Genomic DNA, 21,571 nt, shown 5'->3' with positions numbered 1-21,571 from the left:
TGTTAACCTAAAACTCCTCTAAAATATAGTCTATCAAGCGCCTGGGTGGCTCAATCGTTAAACGTCTGCTTTGGCTCAGGCCATGATCTCAGGGTCCTGGGATCGAGCCCCACATCAGGCTCCCTGCTCCTCGGGAAGCCTGCTTCTCCCTCTCCCACTCCCCCTGCTTGTGTTCCCTCTCTCGCTGTGTCTTTCTCTGTCAAATAAATAAAATCTTAAATTAAAAAATCTATCAATTAAAAAAAAAGATTACCCTCTCCTTGGTGTATTTCTTTGGACTTCATTATCACAAAGAGTAGGAGAGTATAGTTCTGTCCTTCCTTTTGGCCTCTAGGGATACCATCTCTATTAACTATGTCCCAGACTTCATCAGATTAAGCCCCTGCGACCACTTTTCTGAACTTGTCCATCACTATGGGAAGCTTCTTGGCCTTTGTTACTTCAGAGCTCCATTATCCCAATGGATGTTCATGAGCTCAGTGCTATGCCTGCCTCTGCCTCTGTCAACACAGTCTGTGAAAGAGCTACCACTGAATGTCCTAGTGATACTGCTGCCCTTCTCACCAGGACATTCCCTGTGGCCTTCATGCATGGGTTGTCCTCAAGGTCCTCCTATGAAACCTTAGGGACTCTTCTCGCTTCACATTGTGTGTTGCAGCATTCTCACTTCCCTCAGCCTTTCTGTTTCTTCCTCTACTCTCTGCAAGGGCAACACAGGCATTTCCACTTGACTGAGTAATAGCCATCATCTATCTATCCAGCATCCTCATCAGTGAGTTTACCGAATCGGCTGGGGTCCTTTCCAGGGTGTTAAATTCTGTATTCTGAAAAAGTATCCCTAAGCTAGTGAATTCTTGCTTATTGAACTTATGTATTAAAGCACCTTTGTGGTACTGGAGTGGCACTGGAGATACTGATATGAACTCATGGTTTGTAATATATTGATTCAGATAGAAATATTTAGATATATGTATGTATATAAATACTTATATTTTCTAGCTCTGTCCTTGGGGAAGACCTGGAAGCACTGGCACATTAGGAGCAACAAACACATACAGTGCTCAAGCTTTGGTTTCCAAATATTATTGTCCATTAAAAAGGACCAGTCATCCTTGGAGAACTGGCCGATTCCAGGGATTGAGCAGGGAAAGTAAAGACTAGATCTGAAACATTGGATTGTGCCAGAAAGTAAGTAAATACTCAAAGAATGACAGAGAAATGTCAAAAAAGGATAGAGGAGTCAGCCGGAAGGGGGCTCCCACTGGTCAAACCTGGGACAATTTAAACATCAAAATAAAAATGATAGCTATAGATTATTACCCATTGATTAAAGTAAGAATCCATGGGCCCATAGTCATATAAATAAACAGTAGAGAAGGGAAAGTTCTTTGAGTAGAATGCCAAGTGATTAGTGTAGAAGTAATGAATAATAGAAGTTAAAAATCACTTTGCACGTAAAAATTTCTAGAATTAGAAATTAAAAAAAAAAACACTTAATGTATAGCAGCGTGGTTACAGTTAACAATACTGCAGTGTATATTTGAAAGTTGCTTAGACAGTTGATCTTAAGTTCTCAGCACAAGAAAAATGTGTTAACTGTGTGATGATGAATGTTAATTAGACTTACTGTGGTGATCATTTTGCAGTTACATGAATACTGAATCATTATATTGTACACCTGAAACTAATATGTCAATTATTTCTCAATAAAAAAAGCATTTTTTGGCAACTATCATAGTAATAATTCATTCAAGAGATATAGATATTAAAACTAGTAGGTGAAAGCTTAGTGGTAAATATATAGTCCCAAAATATCCTCACATTTCTTTTTTTTTTTAAGATTTTATTATTTTTTTATTTATTTGACAGACAGAGATCACAAGTAGGCAGAGAGGCAGGCAGAGAGAGAGGAGGAAGCAGGCTCCCCACTGAGCAGGGAGCCCGATGTGGGGCTCAATCCCAGAACCCTGGGATCATGACCTGAGCCGAAGGCAGAGACTTTAACCCACTGAGCCACCCAGGCGTCCCCCCCTCTTTTTTTTTTAATCAGAGGTAGGGAGAGAGAGAGGTGGGGGAGGGCCAGAGGGATAGGGAGAGAGACAATCTCTGCCCAGTGCAGATCCCGATGTGGTGCTCTCTCTCACAACCCTGAGATCATGACTTGAGCCAAAATCAAAAGTGGGATGCTTAACCAACTGAGCCACCTAGGCAACACTTCTCCTCACTTCTTAATTACAAAGGGGAAAATTGTAATTTTGCACTTACTAACAAAATCAAGTGATTCAATTACATTAATGGTACCAATTAACATCATGTACCTTTTGATGCAACTTACTGAAAAGAATATAACATCATCTTATTTAACCATGAGAATAAATTAAGCAAAAATTAAGGGACAGTCTATAACTCGACTGGACTTTTCGAAAATGCCAAGATCATGCAAGTCAAAGATGTGATGACCAGCTCTTCAGCATAAAGGACAGTAAATAGATTTGACAACTATTGGAAGTGTGATCCTGGAATGGATCCTGGAGTAGGAAAAAAGTCCTAATAAAGGACACTTGGCAAAATTCGAGTGCACTCAGTAGATTCGGTACTCATGTACCAATATTAATTTTGTTTTTGATAGTTGTCTTAAAAGACCTGAGAGAGCATGAGCCAGAGGGGTAGTGGGGAGAAGAGCAGAGGGAGAGGGTAGAAGCAGACTCCCCACTGAGCAGGGAGCCCTATGTGAGGTTCAGTCAGGCTTTGGGATCATGACCTGAGCCAAAGGCAGACACTTAACTACTGAGCCACCCAGGTGCCCCTGTTTTTGATAACTGTCTTATGGTTATCTAAGAGATTGTCATTGTTTTTGCGAAATATACACCGAAATATTTAGACGTAAAGGGGTATCACATCTGCAAATTACAAGTGAGTTAAGATAGATCTTAAAAAAAGATTATTAGGAAAGGCAGGGGAAAAGAATGATAATAACTCTAGTAAAATATTAGCTAGGGAATTTGTGTGAAGGGGGTTATTTGTATTAGTAACATTGAAAGTGAGGTAGAATAACAAAGAGATTAAATAATTGGGAAAAGATTGATTTAATTAAACACTGGGTCAAACATAAGACAGTAATAGAAACCGATATCCCTAAATGGGATTGGAAACTGTGATAACTCAACAATCTATGACAAAAAGGTAGAACTAGAGGAAGTTACATGAAGGCAGGTTTTGGCCAATATAAAAGAACATTCTGGCAAGTAGCATTGCTCAACCATCAGATGGTTTGAAATAATTAGCATTTTGGAAGCAGACCTATCCCTGAAAGTATTCAGGACTAGGTGTGTCATCTACAAAAAAATGCCAAGGTTGGTACTCCTTAATGATTGAGAGGTTGAACTGTATGATATATGAAGCTTTTCCTGACTCTAGGATTCTTGGGATTTTTAGCTGGATTAGTATCTTACTCAATGGTGTTAGTTCTGAAGATAAGCATGTCCTTAGGAATTCAGAAGAAAACTGTAGAGTGAGGTAAAAAATGTTGAGTGAAAAGTGCCCTGGCAAATTTACTGATTACTTGAACATGTTCTAGGTTGTGTGGTTAGACAGTCATTTTGTTTGAACTTAGTGTCTTTTCTGTCATTTCTAAAGTCACTGTTAGGGATACCTGGGTGGTTAAGTTGGTTAAGCATCTGCCTTTGGCTTAGGTCATGATCCCAGGGTCCTGGGATGGAGGCCTGCATCAGGCTCCTTGCTCAGCAGAGAGCCTACTTCTTCCTCTGCCTGATGCTCCCTCTGCTTGTGCTCTCAATCTCTCTCTGGCAAATAAATAAATAAAATCTTAATAAAAATAAAGTCACTATTAAATTGTATTACAATATGAATAATACTTAACTAGTGGTGATTTTTAAAGTAGTGCATCTCAAATTTTAATGTACATACGAACAACTTGGGGACCTTTTAAAGATTCAAGTTTGGATTCTGATTTTGATTCAGTAGTCAAGCCCATTAAATATCTAGAATGAAATATAGATGAAAATCAGTGATGTTGGCAAAGATTTCCTGTGCTTGGCAAAGATTCCTTGAAAACTTCACAAAGTGCGGAAAAGTATAAAAGAAGCAATAAGTTGGGCTTCATCAAAATTAAAACCTTTTCCTTTTCAAAAGGTGCTATTGACAAAGTGAAAAGGCAAGCCATAGACTGGGAGAAAATGTTCCCAAACTAAAGGACTTGTATCAGAACATATAAACAATCTTGCAAATCAGTAATAGGAAACAATCCAGTAAAAACATGGGCCAATATTTGAAAAGACACTTCACAATGAAGATATATGTCTGAAAAATAGGCACATGAAAAAAAGATTAATGTTAGGGAAGTACAAATTAACATCACAATGAGATAGAACCATACCCTTATGATAGCTAAAATTAAAATGACTGACCATACCACACGTGGGTAAGGATGTGGAGGAACTGGAAGTCTCATACATTGCAAGTAGGAACATATGGTACCGTTACTTTAGAAAACATCTAAATTTTATAAAAGTCAAATATGCACCTACCCTGTATGAACTAGCCAGTCCTATACTAGGTATTTACCCAAAAGAAATGAAATCATATGTCCATACAAACACTTGTAGTTGAATGTTCATGACTTTATTTGTAAGGCAAAAACTAAAGAATCTAAATGTCCATCAACAGGTGAATGGATAAACAAACTCAGTATATTCATATAATGAACTCTAGTCAGCAAAATGAGTGAACTGATATCCAGTGCAATGTGGACCTCAAAATAATCTTGGATCTCAAAATATTCTGAAACCATACAAGGGTACATACTATTCCATTAATCCATAATAACCGAAAGAAGATCAGTACAGGCCTGGAAATAGATGAGGGCAGGTGTTGGGGGAGACATGATTGCAAAGGGCCACAAGGAAATTTTAGTGGTGATGGATATATATTCATTAGTTTTGATGGTTTTATAGGTGTATATGGATGTCAAAACTTACAAAAAATTTAAATATGTATAGTTTATGTCAATACACTATGAAAGGTTCAGATTCTGATTCAGTAGGTTTGGGTGGGGCCAAGAGTCTGTATTTTTAACTAAAACATGAATATCCAGGTGATGCTAATGCTGCTGTTTCCATGCATTTTGAGGGACACAGCTGTTTTTGTCATAAATAGATGTGTCATTTGGGTGCACAAGAGATACATATGGCTGGTGCAATACTGAATAGTGCAGATAAAATATTTCCATCATTGAAGAAAGTTCTGTTGGATGTTAATGGCCAAGATTCTTGAATACATTGGTAACTATTAATCTTGTCCTATTATCTCCTAACTATAACCTGTTTTTGTTCATCCCACCCTCTCAGGCTGCATGCCATCCTTTCATAAAACTTTGGTGGAATTCCATTTTCAGTTCTTATATTGCTTACATTTCATTTTATCATGTTCATTTTGCATGAGTTGTAATAAAGTTTGAACAAAAAGTTCAACTAGAGGCAGTTACCAGTTGAAGAGTTTCCTAACAATTTAAAGTAAATAATATTATGTTCCTACATGACTTCTTCACCATCCAGAACATTGATCTCATAGCTCCTGTGGCTGGCTGTGCAGGGTGAGAATTGTGTACATTATAAGTAAGTTCCTCTGTGACATCTATCCCTACAAAGAGGTGTGACCAGAGGTAAATCAGAACATTTCTAGAAAAGAATCATCTCTAAAATGAGGGGATTGAACTATTTATTTCTTCTGATTATCACATTCCATATTCTTCTGCTCATTTCAGAGTAATGGTGGCACAAAGTCAGAAAGAAATTTAGCTTCCTGGCTCTGAATAAGGAATGAGTTGGACTGTTTTTTTTTTTTTTTTTAAAGATTTTATTCATTCATTTGACAGACAGAAATCACAAGTAGGCAGAGAGAGGGGGAGAAGCAGGCTCTCCGTTGAGCAGAGAGCCCGATGCGGGGCTCGATCCCAGGACCCCAGGATCATGACCTGAGCCGAAGGCAGAGGCTTTAACCCACTGAGCCACCCAGGCGCCCCATGGACTATGTTTTTTTTAAAGAGCCCCAGCCTTTGTAGAGTACATACCAGGGACTGGAGAAGTTTATGTAAAGGGCCAGATAATTAATTTTTGGGCCTGCAGTCTAACAAATGTAATAAACATTGCCACTGTACAGTGAAAGTAGTCATAGATGATGTGTCAATGAATGGATGTGATTGCATTTGGCCCACAGTTTGCTGATTCCTGGTTTAGATAAAAATAACTGTCTTCTAACCATCTTAAGTTAGATTGAGAAATAAGGGAAAAACACACTTTGTTGATATAATTTTATTAACTCTGGATACATAATATAACTAGTCTTTCACATCTAAAGATAACAATCTAACAGGTTACCATAATTTTGGGTTATACATGCTTTAAATTAACAAACTAGGTTTATAAAAAATATAAAAATATTTCACAGGCTTGGGAAGATATGGTCATAAGACTTCATTGTAAGGAGGGGTATAAGATATGTTAGAGATTTTTTGAACCTACAAAGGACATTTAAAAATTTACACTGTTAATAAAGTTCTTGTTTAGATAATCAGTATTTTATCTTCATTCATCAGAAGGCTTAATTAGAGCAGCTTTCTTCTTATACTTGTCTCCAATCTCTCTAATATTTTCCAAGAGATCTTCAGACATGTATTCTTCATACTCTCTCTCAACTTTAGCAATCTGCTCCTCAAGATGTTTCTAGTAAAAACAATGAGCAATTATTAGCGAAGAAACATTAATTTATTTTAAAGAGTTTAATTGTGAAATATATAAGTAAGTGGTAACATTTGTAAGAACAGGGAATATAAGGGATACTCTTTTGTGTACTTTCCTAGTCATATCCCCATTTTTCTTCCCAGGGCCAACCACTCTCAACAATGTTTTGTTTTTCTTTATACTTTTATCCCCCGCCCCACACAGATATGTATGTATCTCTGAACAATATGCTAGTTTAGTGGTACCTGGTTTTAACATTCATATTTACTGAATGATATTAAATACAATATTCTATGACTTTTTTCCATCCAGTATTTTGATTCATTGATGTTAATACAGATAGCTTGTTTATTCATGTTTTCTATTGCATGAACATACCAATATTTATTATCCATTTTACTATTAATGAATTTTAGTTTATTTCCAGGTATGGTATGCTGAATAGCAGCCTCCTCAAAGATGTCCATGGCCTAATTCCCAGAACCTATGAACACATTATCTTATAGGGGCAAAGGAACTTTACAGATGTGATTAAGTTAAGGAGTTTGAGAAAAGGGGATCATTCTACATTATCCTGGTGGGCCCAATGTAATCATGAGGGTCTTGGTAAGAGGGAATCAGCAATGTGAGAGTCAGAAAGAGAAAATGTAAGGACAGAAAAGCAGTCAGAGGGGATAGAAGATGTTGTGCTGCTGGCTTTGAAGATGAAGAGGCTGCAAACCAAGGGGTGTAGGTGGCTCTAGAAAAGGGAAAAGGCAAAGAAATTCCATCTTAGAGTCTCTAGAAAGATTGTAGTCTGGAAGGCCCATTTTACACTCCTGATCTCCAGATATATAAGGAAATAAATCCGTGTTGCTTTAAGCCATTAAGTTGGTGGTAATTTGTTATAGCACTAACAGGAAATTAATATGCTGGGTTATGTTTTTTACTATTTCAATTATACTATAACAAATCTCAACATACTATATGGCTTAAGAAATTTATTTTCTCACAGTTTTGGAGGCTTGAAGTCCAAAATCAAGATACTGACAGGGCCACTTTCTCTGAAGGCGTTAGGGAAGAATCCTTCCTCACCTCTTACCAGCTTCTAACAGTTCTGGGCAATCCCTAGTTTATAGCTGTGTCACTCTAATTTCTGCCTCCATCTTCACACGGACTCTTATAAGGATACTGGTCCCTAGGTTGAGGACCTACCCTAATCTATTATGACCTCATCTTAGCTAATGACATCCACAAAGACCTTATTTTCAAATAAGGTCACATGATGAGATGCTGGATACACATGAATTTTGAGAGGATACTATTCAACTAGTATAGTACTAGTACTAATAGTGCTAGTACTCTAGCACACAGTGTAAAAATTTAACTTAATACCTAGAATGGAACTGCACCATTTTAACAGGGATTACAAATTTGTTTTCTAAAATTGTTAACATCAGTTTGCAACCTCTGTAGTATAAATGAAAACTTGCATTTCTCTATATTCTTGCTGGCATTTAGTATTCGCAAACTTTAATTTTTTTGCCAATTTCTTGAGGGTGGGAAGTGGTAGATCTTTTCCTGTTTATTGGCCACTTTAGCTTTCTGTGAAATTCCCATTCAAGTCTTTTGCCCACCTTCTGTACTTATTTCTCAGAGGTCATTATGTATCTGGATACTATTAGTTGTCTTAAAAAATTATTGTTTTGTGGCTTGCCTTTCCACTTAAAAAAAAAAAATTCTATATGTATTTATTTAGAGAGAGTAAACAATTGGGGGGGAGGGGCAGAGGGCGAGGGAAAAGTGACGACCCAGTGAACAGGGAGCTGGATACGGGATCATAATCTGAGCTGAAGGCAGAAGCTTGACCAACTGAGCCACCCAGGTTTTTGTCTTTTGATGTAGAGATCTTAATTTTAACAAAGGTGAATTTATAAATTATTACTTTTGTGGATTTTACTCTTTGTGCCTAATTTAAGAACTCCTTTACAACTCCTGAGGTATAAAAATGGTGTCTATAATTTTTCTGAAAGTTAAAAATTTAGCCTCACTTTGGGCTGCCTGGGTGGCTCAGTAGGTTAAGTGTCTGACTCTTGATTTCAGCTCAGGTCATGACCTCAGAGTTGTGGGATTGAGCCCCATGTCGGACTCTGTACTGGGAGCGGAGCCTGCTTAAGGTTCTCTCTCCCTATTCCCCTGCCCCTCTCCCCAGCCCTCATTCTCTCTCCAAAAAAAATAAATTTAGCCTCACATTAATTTCTTAATCCATCTTGAAGTGATTTTTGTTTACGGTTTAAGGTAGGAATCCCAAATCCATTAATTGAACAATTCATTTTACCCCACTAGTCTGCAATACAACCTCTCTTAAAAATATAACTTCTGTCTATGCTCATCCATCTTTTTCCGGACTCTGTCAGAGCTTGTTTATATGCATCAGTACTACAATGGGTTTGTTATTACGGCTTTATAAAAATTTCTGAACATCTTAACAGACAAAAAAGATTTTGTGCCCTTCAAGAAGGTAGAAGTCTGGAACAGGAGTCAGCAACTTTTTCCTGTAAAGGTCCAAATAACAAATACTTCAGGCTTTGTGAACCAAATGGCCTTTGTTGCAACTGCTCAACCCCGCCACTGTAGTGGGAACGTAGCCATAAAGAGTATGGAAGTGAATGAAGTGTCTGTGTTCCAATAAAACTTATTTACAAAAGCAGCCTGTGGGCACAATTTGGCCTGTGAGCTGTAGTTTGCTCTCTCCTAGTCTAGAAGATCAAGACACATACAGGACCTGCATGGGGCTACAACCAGGAACTGCTCAAGGAAACGTTTTACCTCAGAGGAAAAATATCCCATTTAAAGATAACATTAGATCCACAGTCCTCTGCTTTCTACAGTCTAATTTTATCACTTGTAAAATTTCCTCACATTAGGTTTTAAAGATGATTGGTTGACTTTAGGGGCTCCTTCCATAGTTTACTGGCTATTTGTAATTTTTACATAGTGCAAAGTAAGTGCTCTGAAAATGCCATCTGATCTTGAACAACAATGAACTAAATAGAAACTAAAAGGTAATAATCATTAGGGTTTCAAATCTAACTTCATGTTAACTGAGTAAAACTTTTTAACAGTTGTGGTTTCCTTTCACATAAATCCCTTGTGATAAATCACTATCGGATTAACACTGAGGTCAAACTAATTGTTACAGATAATAGAGATGTGAAGATGTTGGCAATAATTTAGTACCACCCTCTCATTACACAGATGGAGAAAGTGAAGATCAAAAGAAGCAAAATGATACATATAAGTAGACTTTCTCAATCTGAGCCAATCATCACAGGTTGTGAATGAATTTTCCTCTTATGCATTTATTATACATCATCCTTGAGAGAACAAGAAAGTAATTACTCATATAATTATCTGGTCTGTGGTTCAAATTAACAATACTTGTTGAAAAAGAACTTATGAAAGGTTATAGAGCCACTAAGCGGGGAGAAGCCAGGTTTTCTGATGTAGGATCCAGCTCATTTTTCTTAGTTCTTTTCACCAAGCACTGAAGAACACTAGCAAACAAGAAAATGCAGTTCAATGTCTTTTAGGAGAAAGGAGGAGAAATAGCATATCACATGCTATTTTCAATAAATGGAAGGCTAACAATGTGATATAATGAGGTTTTTTTTTCTCTTAAACTATTCACAATTGGAAATATATTATCACCAAATAGACTACCCAGGAATTTTAAAGGTTAGCTGTTTAGCTTGGCTTCTGGGCTCTGTACAGCAGGTTGGAGGAATAGTATTACTGTTGAACTTTTAAGCCATTCTTCACGTTTCATAAGTACTTTATTCTATATTTTATAAGTACTTTACATGAAATTAATGGAAAGGAAAAATATTTGTCATAACACATGCTCTTTCATCTTAATCTTACTGAAATCTTAAACGTGTTGATATGTTTTCAGTATGTAGAATGTGGCCTGGCGCATGATTATATACTATTGATGTAATAAATACCATTACATGTTGTTTATGTTGTTGTTATATGAACAGTATATGTTCACATATATAACATTATGTGTTATGTTTATGTTGTTATGTGAACAAAACAGATTGTTTTATGAAATGCAGATGCTCCTTACACACCACTAAACAGGACTCTTTTGATAACTTTTTACTAGAACATATTTTCCATAGAAATAAAATTTATCATTTAATTTCTATAGAAACGAAATAGATATACAGTTTTAAAAAGCTTCATTAGAATGTAGGAAAGACCTTCATATACTTACCTCCACAGACCCTACATGTGTAGCAACCATCTCTAAAAGACGCTGCAAGTTATTTCCCACTTTTCGTCGTTCTTCAGTTGTGGTTTGCACAACTAGTTGGTATCTGTAGAATAAAAACTCTTTCTTGAGTTGTCTAGGAAAAAAACCCTAATCCATCAGTTCTAGTTAGCTCACTTCTCCTTTTCATATTCAATAAACGCAGACTGTTTGGTATATGCACTGTTTGCTTCTCAGCCATTAAGACGGAAAAACAATTTCAAAGATCTTTTGCAAGGAACAAAACAAAACAGCACCAAAACCTTGTGCCTTAACATACAAAACTTGGGAGCAATTGGTCTTCACTGAATCTCCAAAAGGGTTGTAAACTTAAATGCTTTCAGGGAGAAGGCATTCAATACATTTGAATGGGGAGTGGGAGTCTCGTTTTTTTTTTTTTTTTTAATGTATGCAAATTCAAATTAAAAACAAAGACTGCAAGCCAAAAAAATGCTTCAGGTGAGTTTTTTATCCCTAAACTACAAATAAGCAAATGAAGAGGTGTGATTTTCTTAAGGGTTGTACTTCTGATCTCAAAGTCAGAATTTTTTAGTTGAGGGTCACTTAATTAAGACTTAAAAAAAAAGAGCCTATGGATTCAGTATATTGACTTTCTATGGGTTGCATGAGAGAATTATATACACAAAGGCAGAATACTCTTTAAAAAAGGATGTCACCATTTTAGTTACTGTTAATACACAATGTGGCTAAAACTCTTTCTATGTAAGTTTTAAAATAATATGGAAACCAAGAGGGAAAATTTGACAATGTGTAATTTGATAATGAAGAACTAAGAAATGTAGCATATAGAGTTAGTTCTGCTACTTGTTTGGAAACACGTATTTGTTCCATTTGGATTGAAATATTACGTAGCAATTTGACCATAATGCAAAAATTTGTATTTGCTTATAACATTTCTTTCCTTTTTTAAAGTCTGTTTGCTTGTTTATCTATTTATTTTTAGTATCTCTACACTCAATTTGGGGCTCAAACTCACAATCCTGTGATCAAGAGTTGCATGCTTTAAAAAAAAAAAAGTTCTATGTTCTTCAGCTGAGTCATACAGTTGTCCCTATGCCATTTCCTTCTTGAGAAACACTAAGCGAATGCAGAAAACTGCCCTCAGCTGAATCCAGATGCAAAGGAATATAAAAACATATAAACACACACCTCAAATGTTTACCAGCTCCCTCAATTCATTACATTATGTGATGAGTCACATGCATCCACATCTGGTGTTAAAACTTCCCATCTGATTTTGGATAATTCTCCTTCCACCTCATTTCAATAATTTAAAAGCTGCAACCCTTTGAATGCCCCTTTCCCAGGCAAACTTCCGGACTCTTTAAGATAAAGTGTCATATTTATCATAGCATCTTTGTACTTCTTAAACATTTAACATATGTACAATTGTGCTAACATTTTAGTTAGGTTCCCATCTTTTGTTTATGTGTGTCACTGGCTGATTTTGAGTGTTGTGCCCAATCCCAATTTTACTGTAGGTCCTGATTTTTTATTGCATGATTTTGCAGTGTGGTGATTATTTAAATTTTTTTTTTTTTTTTTTTTTTTTTAAGATTTTATTTATTTATTTGCCAGAGAGAGAGAGAGAGAGAGCACAGGCAGACAGAATGGCAGGCAGAGGCAGAGGGAGAAGCAGGCTCCCTGATGAGCAAGGAGCCTGATGTGGGACTCGATCCCAGGACTCTGGGATCATGACCTGAGCCGAAGGCAGCTGCTTAACCAACTGAGCCACCCAGGCGTCCCTTTTTTTTTTTTTTTTTTTTAAATTTTTTTTTTTGCAGTGTGGTGATTATTATGAGGGCACATAATGTGTTACAGCACAATGATCATATAATTTATAGTATACAGTTTGTTGTATATATAATTTCTAGAAAGTATAAATATCTTAAAAATAGTAACAAATAGCCAAGTATTTCAACTGATTGAAAATATTATGCTGTTTCATTTATTAATTATATGTAAAAATAAATGCTTTCTTAGGAGGCAATAGCTATAATAGTAGCAGAATACGTTTAGGGACAGTATTTCAAGTTACAGGCTCTTTCTGTGTTCACTACTTCCTCTTTCCCAAGTAGCTCTATAATATAAATTAAAGCTAATAAACATAGATATGGTTTTACAGAAATGTTAATTAATCTGAAATAAACATTATAAATCTTGGTTACATGAACTTACTCTCGCTGAATAGCATCTAATTCATTCATAGCTTCACTGAGGCCCTCGTTAACAGCGCTCTCCAGCAGATGCTTGTGTTTTTCCAAGGACTCCAGCTCACTGGCACATTTTTTGTCCTCTTCTTCAGCTTCCTATCAAGATAAGCGTATGGTTATAATTTTTGATGTTTGTGTTCTATATACTCCATATACTATACTCCACATACCATATATATATCACACATTAAAAAAATCAGGTTGCACCATCATTTATATTCTCAGAATGTGTACTGTTTTACATGTATGAGACTTTAAAAAACTTCTTTGTAAATTTTATACTGTAAACCTAAATATGACCTTCTCAACAGGCCTTATATGGAATTCATTCAGCGGTATTTTCAGGTAGGTACTATAGGAAACCTTAGGATAATGATTTAAACATTTCCTATGATCATCAAGAGGTCTTTTATACATGCAAAAATGTGGGTAACTTTCACACTATCTTTATTTCACATATGTGAAATATGCACAGGAAAAGGAGCCCAAAGTCATCAACTCTTAGGTTAAGATGAAATATGAAAGCCTTTCACTGAAGTGCTTTAAGAGGACAAATGCAAGTACTGTCATGGAGAACATATGAAAACAACAATGATTACCAACTGGCTCATATTTCACGTGTAGATCATATTACTGTGGTGTATTTTCTAAAAATTTCTCACTACTTAACAAAATGTATAGGCCCTAAATGCAATACAAGGCCAAGAGAAAATTTCCAATTCCTAATACTTTGTTGCTGTAACTAAGTGAAAGATATTAGTATGACAAAATTCTCTTGTAAGTTTTATAAATGGTAATGAATAGTCACATGAGTGCTTCCCTAAGTAAAACACTGGTGAGAAGGTGGATGGATTAGAGGTGGTGGGAAAAGAATCCTATTATTTTACCCACATTCTAATTTCATATAAAATATCTTTGTGATCTGGCCAAGTTAGTCAGTTTGCTATAACTCTTTACAGGCAATCACATACACAAAGCCTTATTGGAGGTTTATGCTTTAGGAGTACTTAACACTAAATTTCTAAAAAAGGTAGAAGAGATTACATTTAAAACATGTTTTGGTCTTACAAGGATACAGAATCTCATATTCAAGTCTAAAATATTAATGAAACAGTAAACGTGTTCTCGTGTGAAACAGCCCAATTCCAGGAAAAAAATCCTTTAAAAGGACAAAATAACTCTTTATAATAAACTTTAGAAGATTAGACTAAACTTAAACACAAGTTATAGGATATAGCTTACATGTTTACTTAGATGTAAGAACAGGTCAAAGCTTACCTATACAAACTGTGGCAAAGTTCTTACCTTAACCTTCTGTTGGTAAAGATCGTCCAGCTTTTGAACTTCTTCTTTCAGAGTTCTTACACCTCTCCTGCTTTCTGTTATCATTGTGTTTAACTTGGAGAATAAAACTTGGGTTGAGAAATCATAACCATACACCAAAAACATTTTAGTAAGTTATAAAACTTTCATATTACCGATTGAACCATGTTATTTCTAGTCCTTTTGGATTCTCACCTATCATTTGTTCCCAGAATTTATTATTCCCCAAAGAGGAGTTAAATAAAAACAAACACACAAAAAGACATATTTTTTTTAATGTACAATATTAGAATACAGAGTTAGTTAGGGAAAAAAAAGTCTGGCTTAATTCCCAGTAAAAGAAGGATACCAGGTACTTTTCTACTAGTTGCTGTAGGAGTGTTTGTAAACAATCTTATATAGTATTATAAATATTACATTTATTATATACACTCTGAACATTTTTATATTAATTTGTTAATACATGTAAGTTGTTTTTGCCTTCTAGTTTTGAAGTCTAGATTTACTTAGATTTCATCTCTTTTATTATTTATCTAGCTTTCCATTTGTGTTTACTTTCTAGGATGTTAAAGAGAAGTTTTCATATTGATTTTACTGGATGTTTTCTAACTGGTTATTAATCAATGGATTCTCCCAAACAGTAATAAATTTAACACATTTAATCTTATTAAAGTTTGAGCTTTAAGATCTGTTGAAACCAAAATTAAAGAAAAAAAGTGTTTCCAAAGTTACCAGAAATTAATATAGAATGTTTTCCAGCTAGGTTAAGAAAATATTTGCTGTAGGAAATAAAAAATAGAAAAATGTATCTATAAGCTGGATCTTTCTTTAAAAGGATGATTCAACACATACATGAAGTCACAAAAAAATTATGTATACATATTTTGAGGAGAAATTTAGTGAAGCAATTGTTGTTTGGTGTATGATAGGATGGTAAAGTGACTATATATTTATTAGAGAAACTTGCATATACTTCTCACTCAATTATCAAATGTCTCTTTATAAAGAATATTCCTTTTCTATTTTACAAATGAGAAGAGTTGGCTAGAATGAATGCTATTCACGTAGGATCATACAGAGAGCATATGCCCACAACTCCAACCTAGACATTCTAACTCTAATCAGCTCAGCTGATTAAGCGTCTGACTCTTGATCTTGGCTCAGGTCATGATCTCAGGGTCATGGGATCAAGCCTGTGTTGGGCTCTATGCTGGGCATGGAGCCTGCTTAAGATTCTTTCTCTCCTCTCCCTCTGCCTTCTCCCCGCCCCCCCAAGACTAAAGTTACTGAAGCTATTCAAGCAGGAAAAAATTTTCTCTACTCTTAAGGTTCTTTTGGCTGGTTTAAGAATTTAACTGACATAAGAATGATTAACAGGAGAAAACCAAATTTAATTTTGTATGTATGGGGAATGCACAAAGACAGGAGATTCTAAAGACAAGCAAAAGGAAGTGTATTTGTCATCATGAGCTAAAGATAAGGGGGTAGGGGTCTGCGATTTTAAGAAAAGGAAAACAATTCATAGGAAGATGGAAGAGTTAATGTTTGGTAAACAAATGTTTTCTAGGCCACACAGACACAAATGGGACATAGAGAGGAATTTTAAGAAAGAGACTTTGCTAAGTTCCTCACTGTCTACCATCCCTAGTTTATATTATACTGTAGTTATCTATGGTGATAGCTCCCTTCTGGGAGGAGGGCCTTTAATTCCTTTAGGCAATCAGGGGGTAGGTGGAGATCAAAGTTTCTTCTAGAGTCTTTTGGGTATTGAATACTTTCAGTTCTGAATAAGCTGCACGCCAAAGTGGCACATCTTGGGGTGATTCGCCCTTGACACCTACACTATAAACTTCCCGTTTAAAGATATGTTACTTCTGAAGAAGGTGTTGAATTAAACCAATTGTTTCATTAAATTTATCTGCGATAAGACCATTGCATAGCCAAATAATCAGAACTTCCACTAGGAAGTCATGTTTGTCAAAATCATGTTTAATCTCTGAGCAGCTTCTAACTTTCATGTGAGCTTTGCTAAAATTTCATCAATTAAACATTCCCACGCCTCCCCCAACCCTATTACAGAAATATACATTTCCACTGTAGTAAATAAGGGAAAAATTAAGGAAAATAAAAATTACTAATAATTCTATAATCCCAAAGAACTGTTATTAATGTTTGGTATACTTCCTTCAGTATTTTGTTCATTCATTCAGTAAACAACTGTCCAACAGTTTATAAGCAGAGAAGATATCATTAGTTACTTTAGTTAGAAATTTTTTTTCTTCTGTCATTGAGAAGACAGAAGCCACTAGATTGGATTCCCATCACTTCCTATCTCCCAACAACCAAAATATTTCTTACAAGACCCTTCTTCCTTCTTTCAGTTTCAGGATGCGTGATACCCATTTTCCTCATGAAGAGAACCCCTTTACCTCTTCCCTAGATCCTAAGCCTTGGTATTTCTTCATGAACTACGTTCAAATCCATCAATACCTTTCACTCCTAATTTTTTAAACTTTATTTTTTAAACTAATTTTTTAAACTCTTTTCCTTGAACTCATTCTTTCACCTTTAAACTCAAACAACCCCCTTCTCACCCCCTGCAAAATGAAAATCTTTCCCATACACCACTTTCTAACTACTGTTCCATCTTGTCTCCTTAGACTCAAATTTTGTGATGATCTAATTGTAGCATTCCATAGAAAGTAGACTATTAATACTATAGTATCTTCTGCTACTACCATTCAAATTTCAATCCACAGCAATAAGCTTTCTGGCTCCTCTGCTTCATGAAGTTGCCTTTGCAAAGATCACCATTAACAAATTGTTTGCTAAAGTCAAAGAACACCTTTCATGATTTATATCTGAGTAACATATTTAGTTGATCACTTCCTTCTGAAATCCCCTTTCTTGGTTTCTATGACCATGGAAGCTCCTGGTTTTCTCTTTAAGTCTTGGGAGGTCCCTCTAACTCTTCCTTATGGATTTCTCTTTCTCTGTTTGTACTTTGGATGTGAATGTTCTCCCAGGATTCTGATCTTGGCTGTATTCTCATCTGCTCATTTGGGAGAGCTTGCTCTTTCATTTTCACACCTGGGAAATTTCTTGGCTTTAATTAAATGCATGCTAAGTAATACATATTTATATCTATGTACATAGTCCAACTGCCTACAGGACAGTCTCCACTCTGATGTTCTAGAGATCTGAAACTCAGTATATCCCAGACTGAAATTCTTTCTTCTATAAACTTCTCTTGTATTCTTTATCAAGGGTCTAGAATATCACCACCAAAAGATTCTCTCCTTGACCAAACTACTCAGCTCTTCTGAACTCTTTTCTCAAAGGGAGTTTCTCTTTGGCTTCTGTGTCTTTGATTGGCCAGTTTTAGCAAGAATCATGCTTAAGACAGTTTAATTAGAATCCCTAACCTCAATATCTAATCAAGTTCCTTCAACATCCTCCAGCTGGTGTCTGATCACCTTGGCCTGCGTTCAGCAAGAACACTATTAGGCTGGTTTAGATAGTATCGTCCCTTACCCCTATTAGGCTGGTTTAGACAGTATCATCCCTTACCCCTAGAGTTTCTTCTCAGTAATTCTTTTATTTTATTTATTTATTTATTTATTTATTTATTATTATTATTTTTAAAGATTTTATTTATTTATTTGACAGAGATCACAAGCAGGCAGAGAGAGAGAAGGAAGCAGGCTCCCTGCTGAGCAGAGAGCCTGATGCAGGGCTCAATCCCAGGACCCTGAGATCATGACCTGAGCTGAAGGCAGCGGCTTAACCCACTAAGCCACCCAGGCGCCCCCCTTCTCAGTAATTCTTTAACCACTGATCTGCATTCTACTCTCCTTGGTTACAATTCCCTTTTTGTTGTTGTTGTTGTATTTGGAGTTGAGCCCAATCTCTCTCACCTACTATAAAACCTCTTTGTAATGGTCCCCCTTGAATGAAGTCCACCTTACTTCCTTTAACAAGTGTCATAAATAATTTTTTTTCTTTAACATCATATACCAAAGCTAGACATCTGAACATTCTTAATTCCTCTCTTCTGTAACCTTCACATCCAAATGACCAAATTTGGACCAAATTACATTGTTCCCATCTTTAAAATCTCTTTTTTCCACCCTCACTGAAATAGCCTTGGATTGAGTCTTTACCATTTATCACTTGGGATATTGTCAGGTCTCTGAAATGTATGTCTCTAGTTTCATGTACTTCTAAACTAGCCTTCATACATTATGGGGCTTACTGTAATACAAGGGTGTTATGCCCTGACTTAAAAATCTTCAGGGGCGCCTGGGTGGCTCAGTCAATTAAGCGTCTGACTTTTGATTTTGGCTCAGGTCATGATCTCAGATTGTGGGATCGAACGCTGCGAGGCTCACATCCAAATGGACCACTAAATTACATTGTTTCAATCTTTAAATATCTCTTTTACATCCTTACTGCAATAGCCTTGGTTTAAGTTTTTTACCATTTATCATTCAGGATACTATTAGGCTTCCTAACTGTGTGCCTCTAGTCTCTTTCCCCTTCTGCAGTCATTTGGAGCTCTCTTCTATTTGCTAAATGGGATGCTGCCTGACTCATGAATTGTTGAACAAAGTCAATTAGATCTTCAGATTTATTCACTTCTTTACAAAACTAGAAAATGTAACTCTAGAAGCATTTCAAAGTTCATCTGTTTCTTTTTACCAGTCCCCAAACCTTCCCTATTTATTTTAAAAGTCTTGTAACTTGTATTCTTTCCTGTGTCTTTGAAATGTAAATGTTAAAGTACAACTTCAGGGATAATTCTTATCAGGAAAAAAATGAAAAAAGAAAACATCATTTAAAACTTAGTTTAAGCCATCCACTCAAGTAGCCTTAAATAACTCTATCTACCAGATAAACAACTTAGATACAAATTCTTTTTAACTAGTAAAACAAGGGCCAGAAGGTCTCTGTTTATATCTGTCTATATGTTTATGTGTGTCTCTTATAAGTGCATTAAAGGTGTGTGGTATTTTTCTACCTCTAAAATTAGTTTGTAAAAAAGCTCTATTTAATTGACCTAAACTAAGTGTTTAAATAAATTCAGTATTCATAAAAAGTAAAACAAACAAAAAAAAAAACAAAAAACAATGGAAACTAACCCAAATGCTTTCTGAATTCACAACACTTAAGAAAATATTCATTATTAAGGTTAACTTAAGTTTGTTTGATTTAACTAAAATAAACTTTTCTTTCAAGTTATAAACATTGAATAAAATGCATACATACAAGTCTTATCCACCTGGGTTTATCGATCAAATCAGTTTATGTTATCTCTACAAAATTTGTCAGCAAGAAAAATTATCTTGGGATGATGACTGACTTTGTCTAATGTCTAATGAAATTTTGGTTGGTAATCGAAACACAGTAAAGAACAAGTAAATTAAAGGGATATAAAAACATAAAAAGTTTTTAGGTGAACTTTTTTTTTTTTCCCCAAAGATTTTATTTATTTACTTGACAGAGAGAGAGATCATAAGTAGGCAGAGAGGCAGGCAGAGAGAGAGGAGGAAGCAGGCTTCCCGCTGAGCAGAGAGCCCGATGCGGGGCTCGATCCCAGGACTCTGGGATCATGACCTGAGCAGAAGGCAGAGGCTTAACCCACTGAGCCACCCAGGCGCCCCCTTTAGGTGAACTTTTAAATAGTTTCCCCAAGTCTTTTTGGTAACCTGGAAACTTAAAGTTTTGCTAGGTTAAGTTAAATGATCAGTTAAGTTAAATTCATTCACTATTCAGATCATTTCCAAATAAGATAAAATACTAACACATTAGTTACTGAATATTGGTTTATCTACTTTTTAATTCCTTTTACACAGGAACTAAAGATATGTGGATTTACTAATAAACATGTGTCATGACCCTGACAAATTTTCTGTGAGAAAACACGTTTCTAGAAATCATAAAGAAGTATTTATTAGTCTGCTAATCTACAGAATGATAATGTAAAAGATGGTTTATAATTTCTTACTTCTTAGATTTCACTAGAAATTAAAAGTTCCTAATGGTAGAAATTTTAATATGTATAATTAAAACTGGTAGAAATAATAAGGGAAGGACATTCTATGTGTGGTCAAGGTTGTAAGATTGGAATGAATTTAATTAAGAGGGTTTTTTTGTCTTTTTTTTTTTTTTAAAGATTTTACTTATTTATTTGAGAGAGGAGAGAGAACACAAGTGCACGTGTGTGGGTGGGGGGAGGGGCCGAGGGAGAGGGAGAAGACTCCCTGCTGAGCAGACAGCCCCATATGAGGCTTGATTTGTACACCATGCTTACAAGTCTCCAGTAAAGCAATTTTAAAAAAGATTTTATGGTCAATTGCTTTTCTTGCTATTTTTCTGTAAATAACGAGACCAAGTTTAATGCAAATAAGTTACTTTTACCATGGTTATCTTCAGTAGATATGGGTGTAACTGCAGAGAGAAAAATTAGGTTTGAACCTTTGTAGATATTAAATCATAATCCTGTTATCTTTGAGGTTTTGTTATATACCTATAAATCAGACTAGGTCTTGGATTATTCTAATTTCCTCACATATCTGACTATGACTTTCCAAATTAATGTTTCCAATTTTCTCCTCTGACTTCTGATTTGGAATTACTAAGAACAAAGACTGCCTTGAATCTCCTTTAAAGAGACCATTACTACCTCCTTACCACCCTGATGGCAGCAAAACTTCAGGGACCTGAACCCTAGCGTCTCACAGCTGAAGAAGGTTCTGCCTGACATTTGGTCCTGGGCAAATGATGGAGACCTCCAAAGCAAATTAAGATTAACTAAGAAGAGAAGTAGCTGACAGTAAGATAGACTGTTTCCTCCCAAGATGCTGGATCGGGACTTCATACTGTATCTTAACATGACACCCTCTATTCTTCTCTTTACTTTGGCATTGTCCTGGAAAGATAACACCATCATCTGTATT

At 35.7% G+C, this 21,571-nt stretch overlaps 1 protein-coding gene across 3 annotated transcripts in view; it reads right to left on the bottom strand.

Annotated features, from left to right (window-relative positions):
- Positions 1-6,090: 6,090 nt before the first annotated feature.
- The window catches only part of NDC80 (NDC80 kinetochore complex component), a 51,752-nt gene continuing 36,271 nt past the window's right edge, over positions 6,091-21,571 (bottom strand). For all 3 annotated transcript variants that reach the window (XM_032859813.1, XM_032859814.1, XM_032859815.1), the window contains exons 14-17: positions 14,595-14,687; positions 13,255-13,385; positions 11,020-11,122; positions 6,091-6,740 (exon numbers count right to left, since the gene is read on the bottom strand). In XM_032859813.1, coding sequence (XP_032715704.1) covers positions 6,603-6,740; positions 11,020-11,122; positions 13,255-13,385; positions 14,595-14,687 — 465 coding nt within the window. In that variant the 3' untranslated portion in view covers positions 6,091-6,602. The remainder of the gene's footprint in view (positions 6,741-11,019; positions 11,123-13,254; positions 13,386-14,594; positions 14,688-21,571) is intronic.

The sequence above is a fragment of the Lontra canadensis genome, unplaced genomic scaffold (genome assembly GCF_010015895.1).
Source record: "Lontra canadensis isolate GAN:19392208 unplaced genomic scaffold, GSC_riverotter_1.0 scaffold17, whole genome shotgun sequence".
NCBI classification, from domain to species: Eukaryota; Metazoa; Chordata; class Mammalia; order Carnivora; family Mustelidae; genus Lontra; species Lontra canadensis.
Note: the sequence above shows the minus strand (reverse complement) of the source record. Positions and strands in the feature narration are given on the sequence as shown.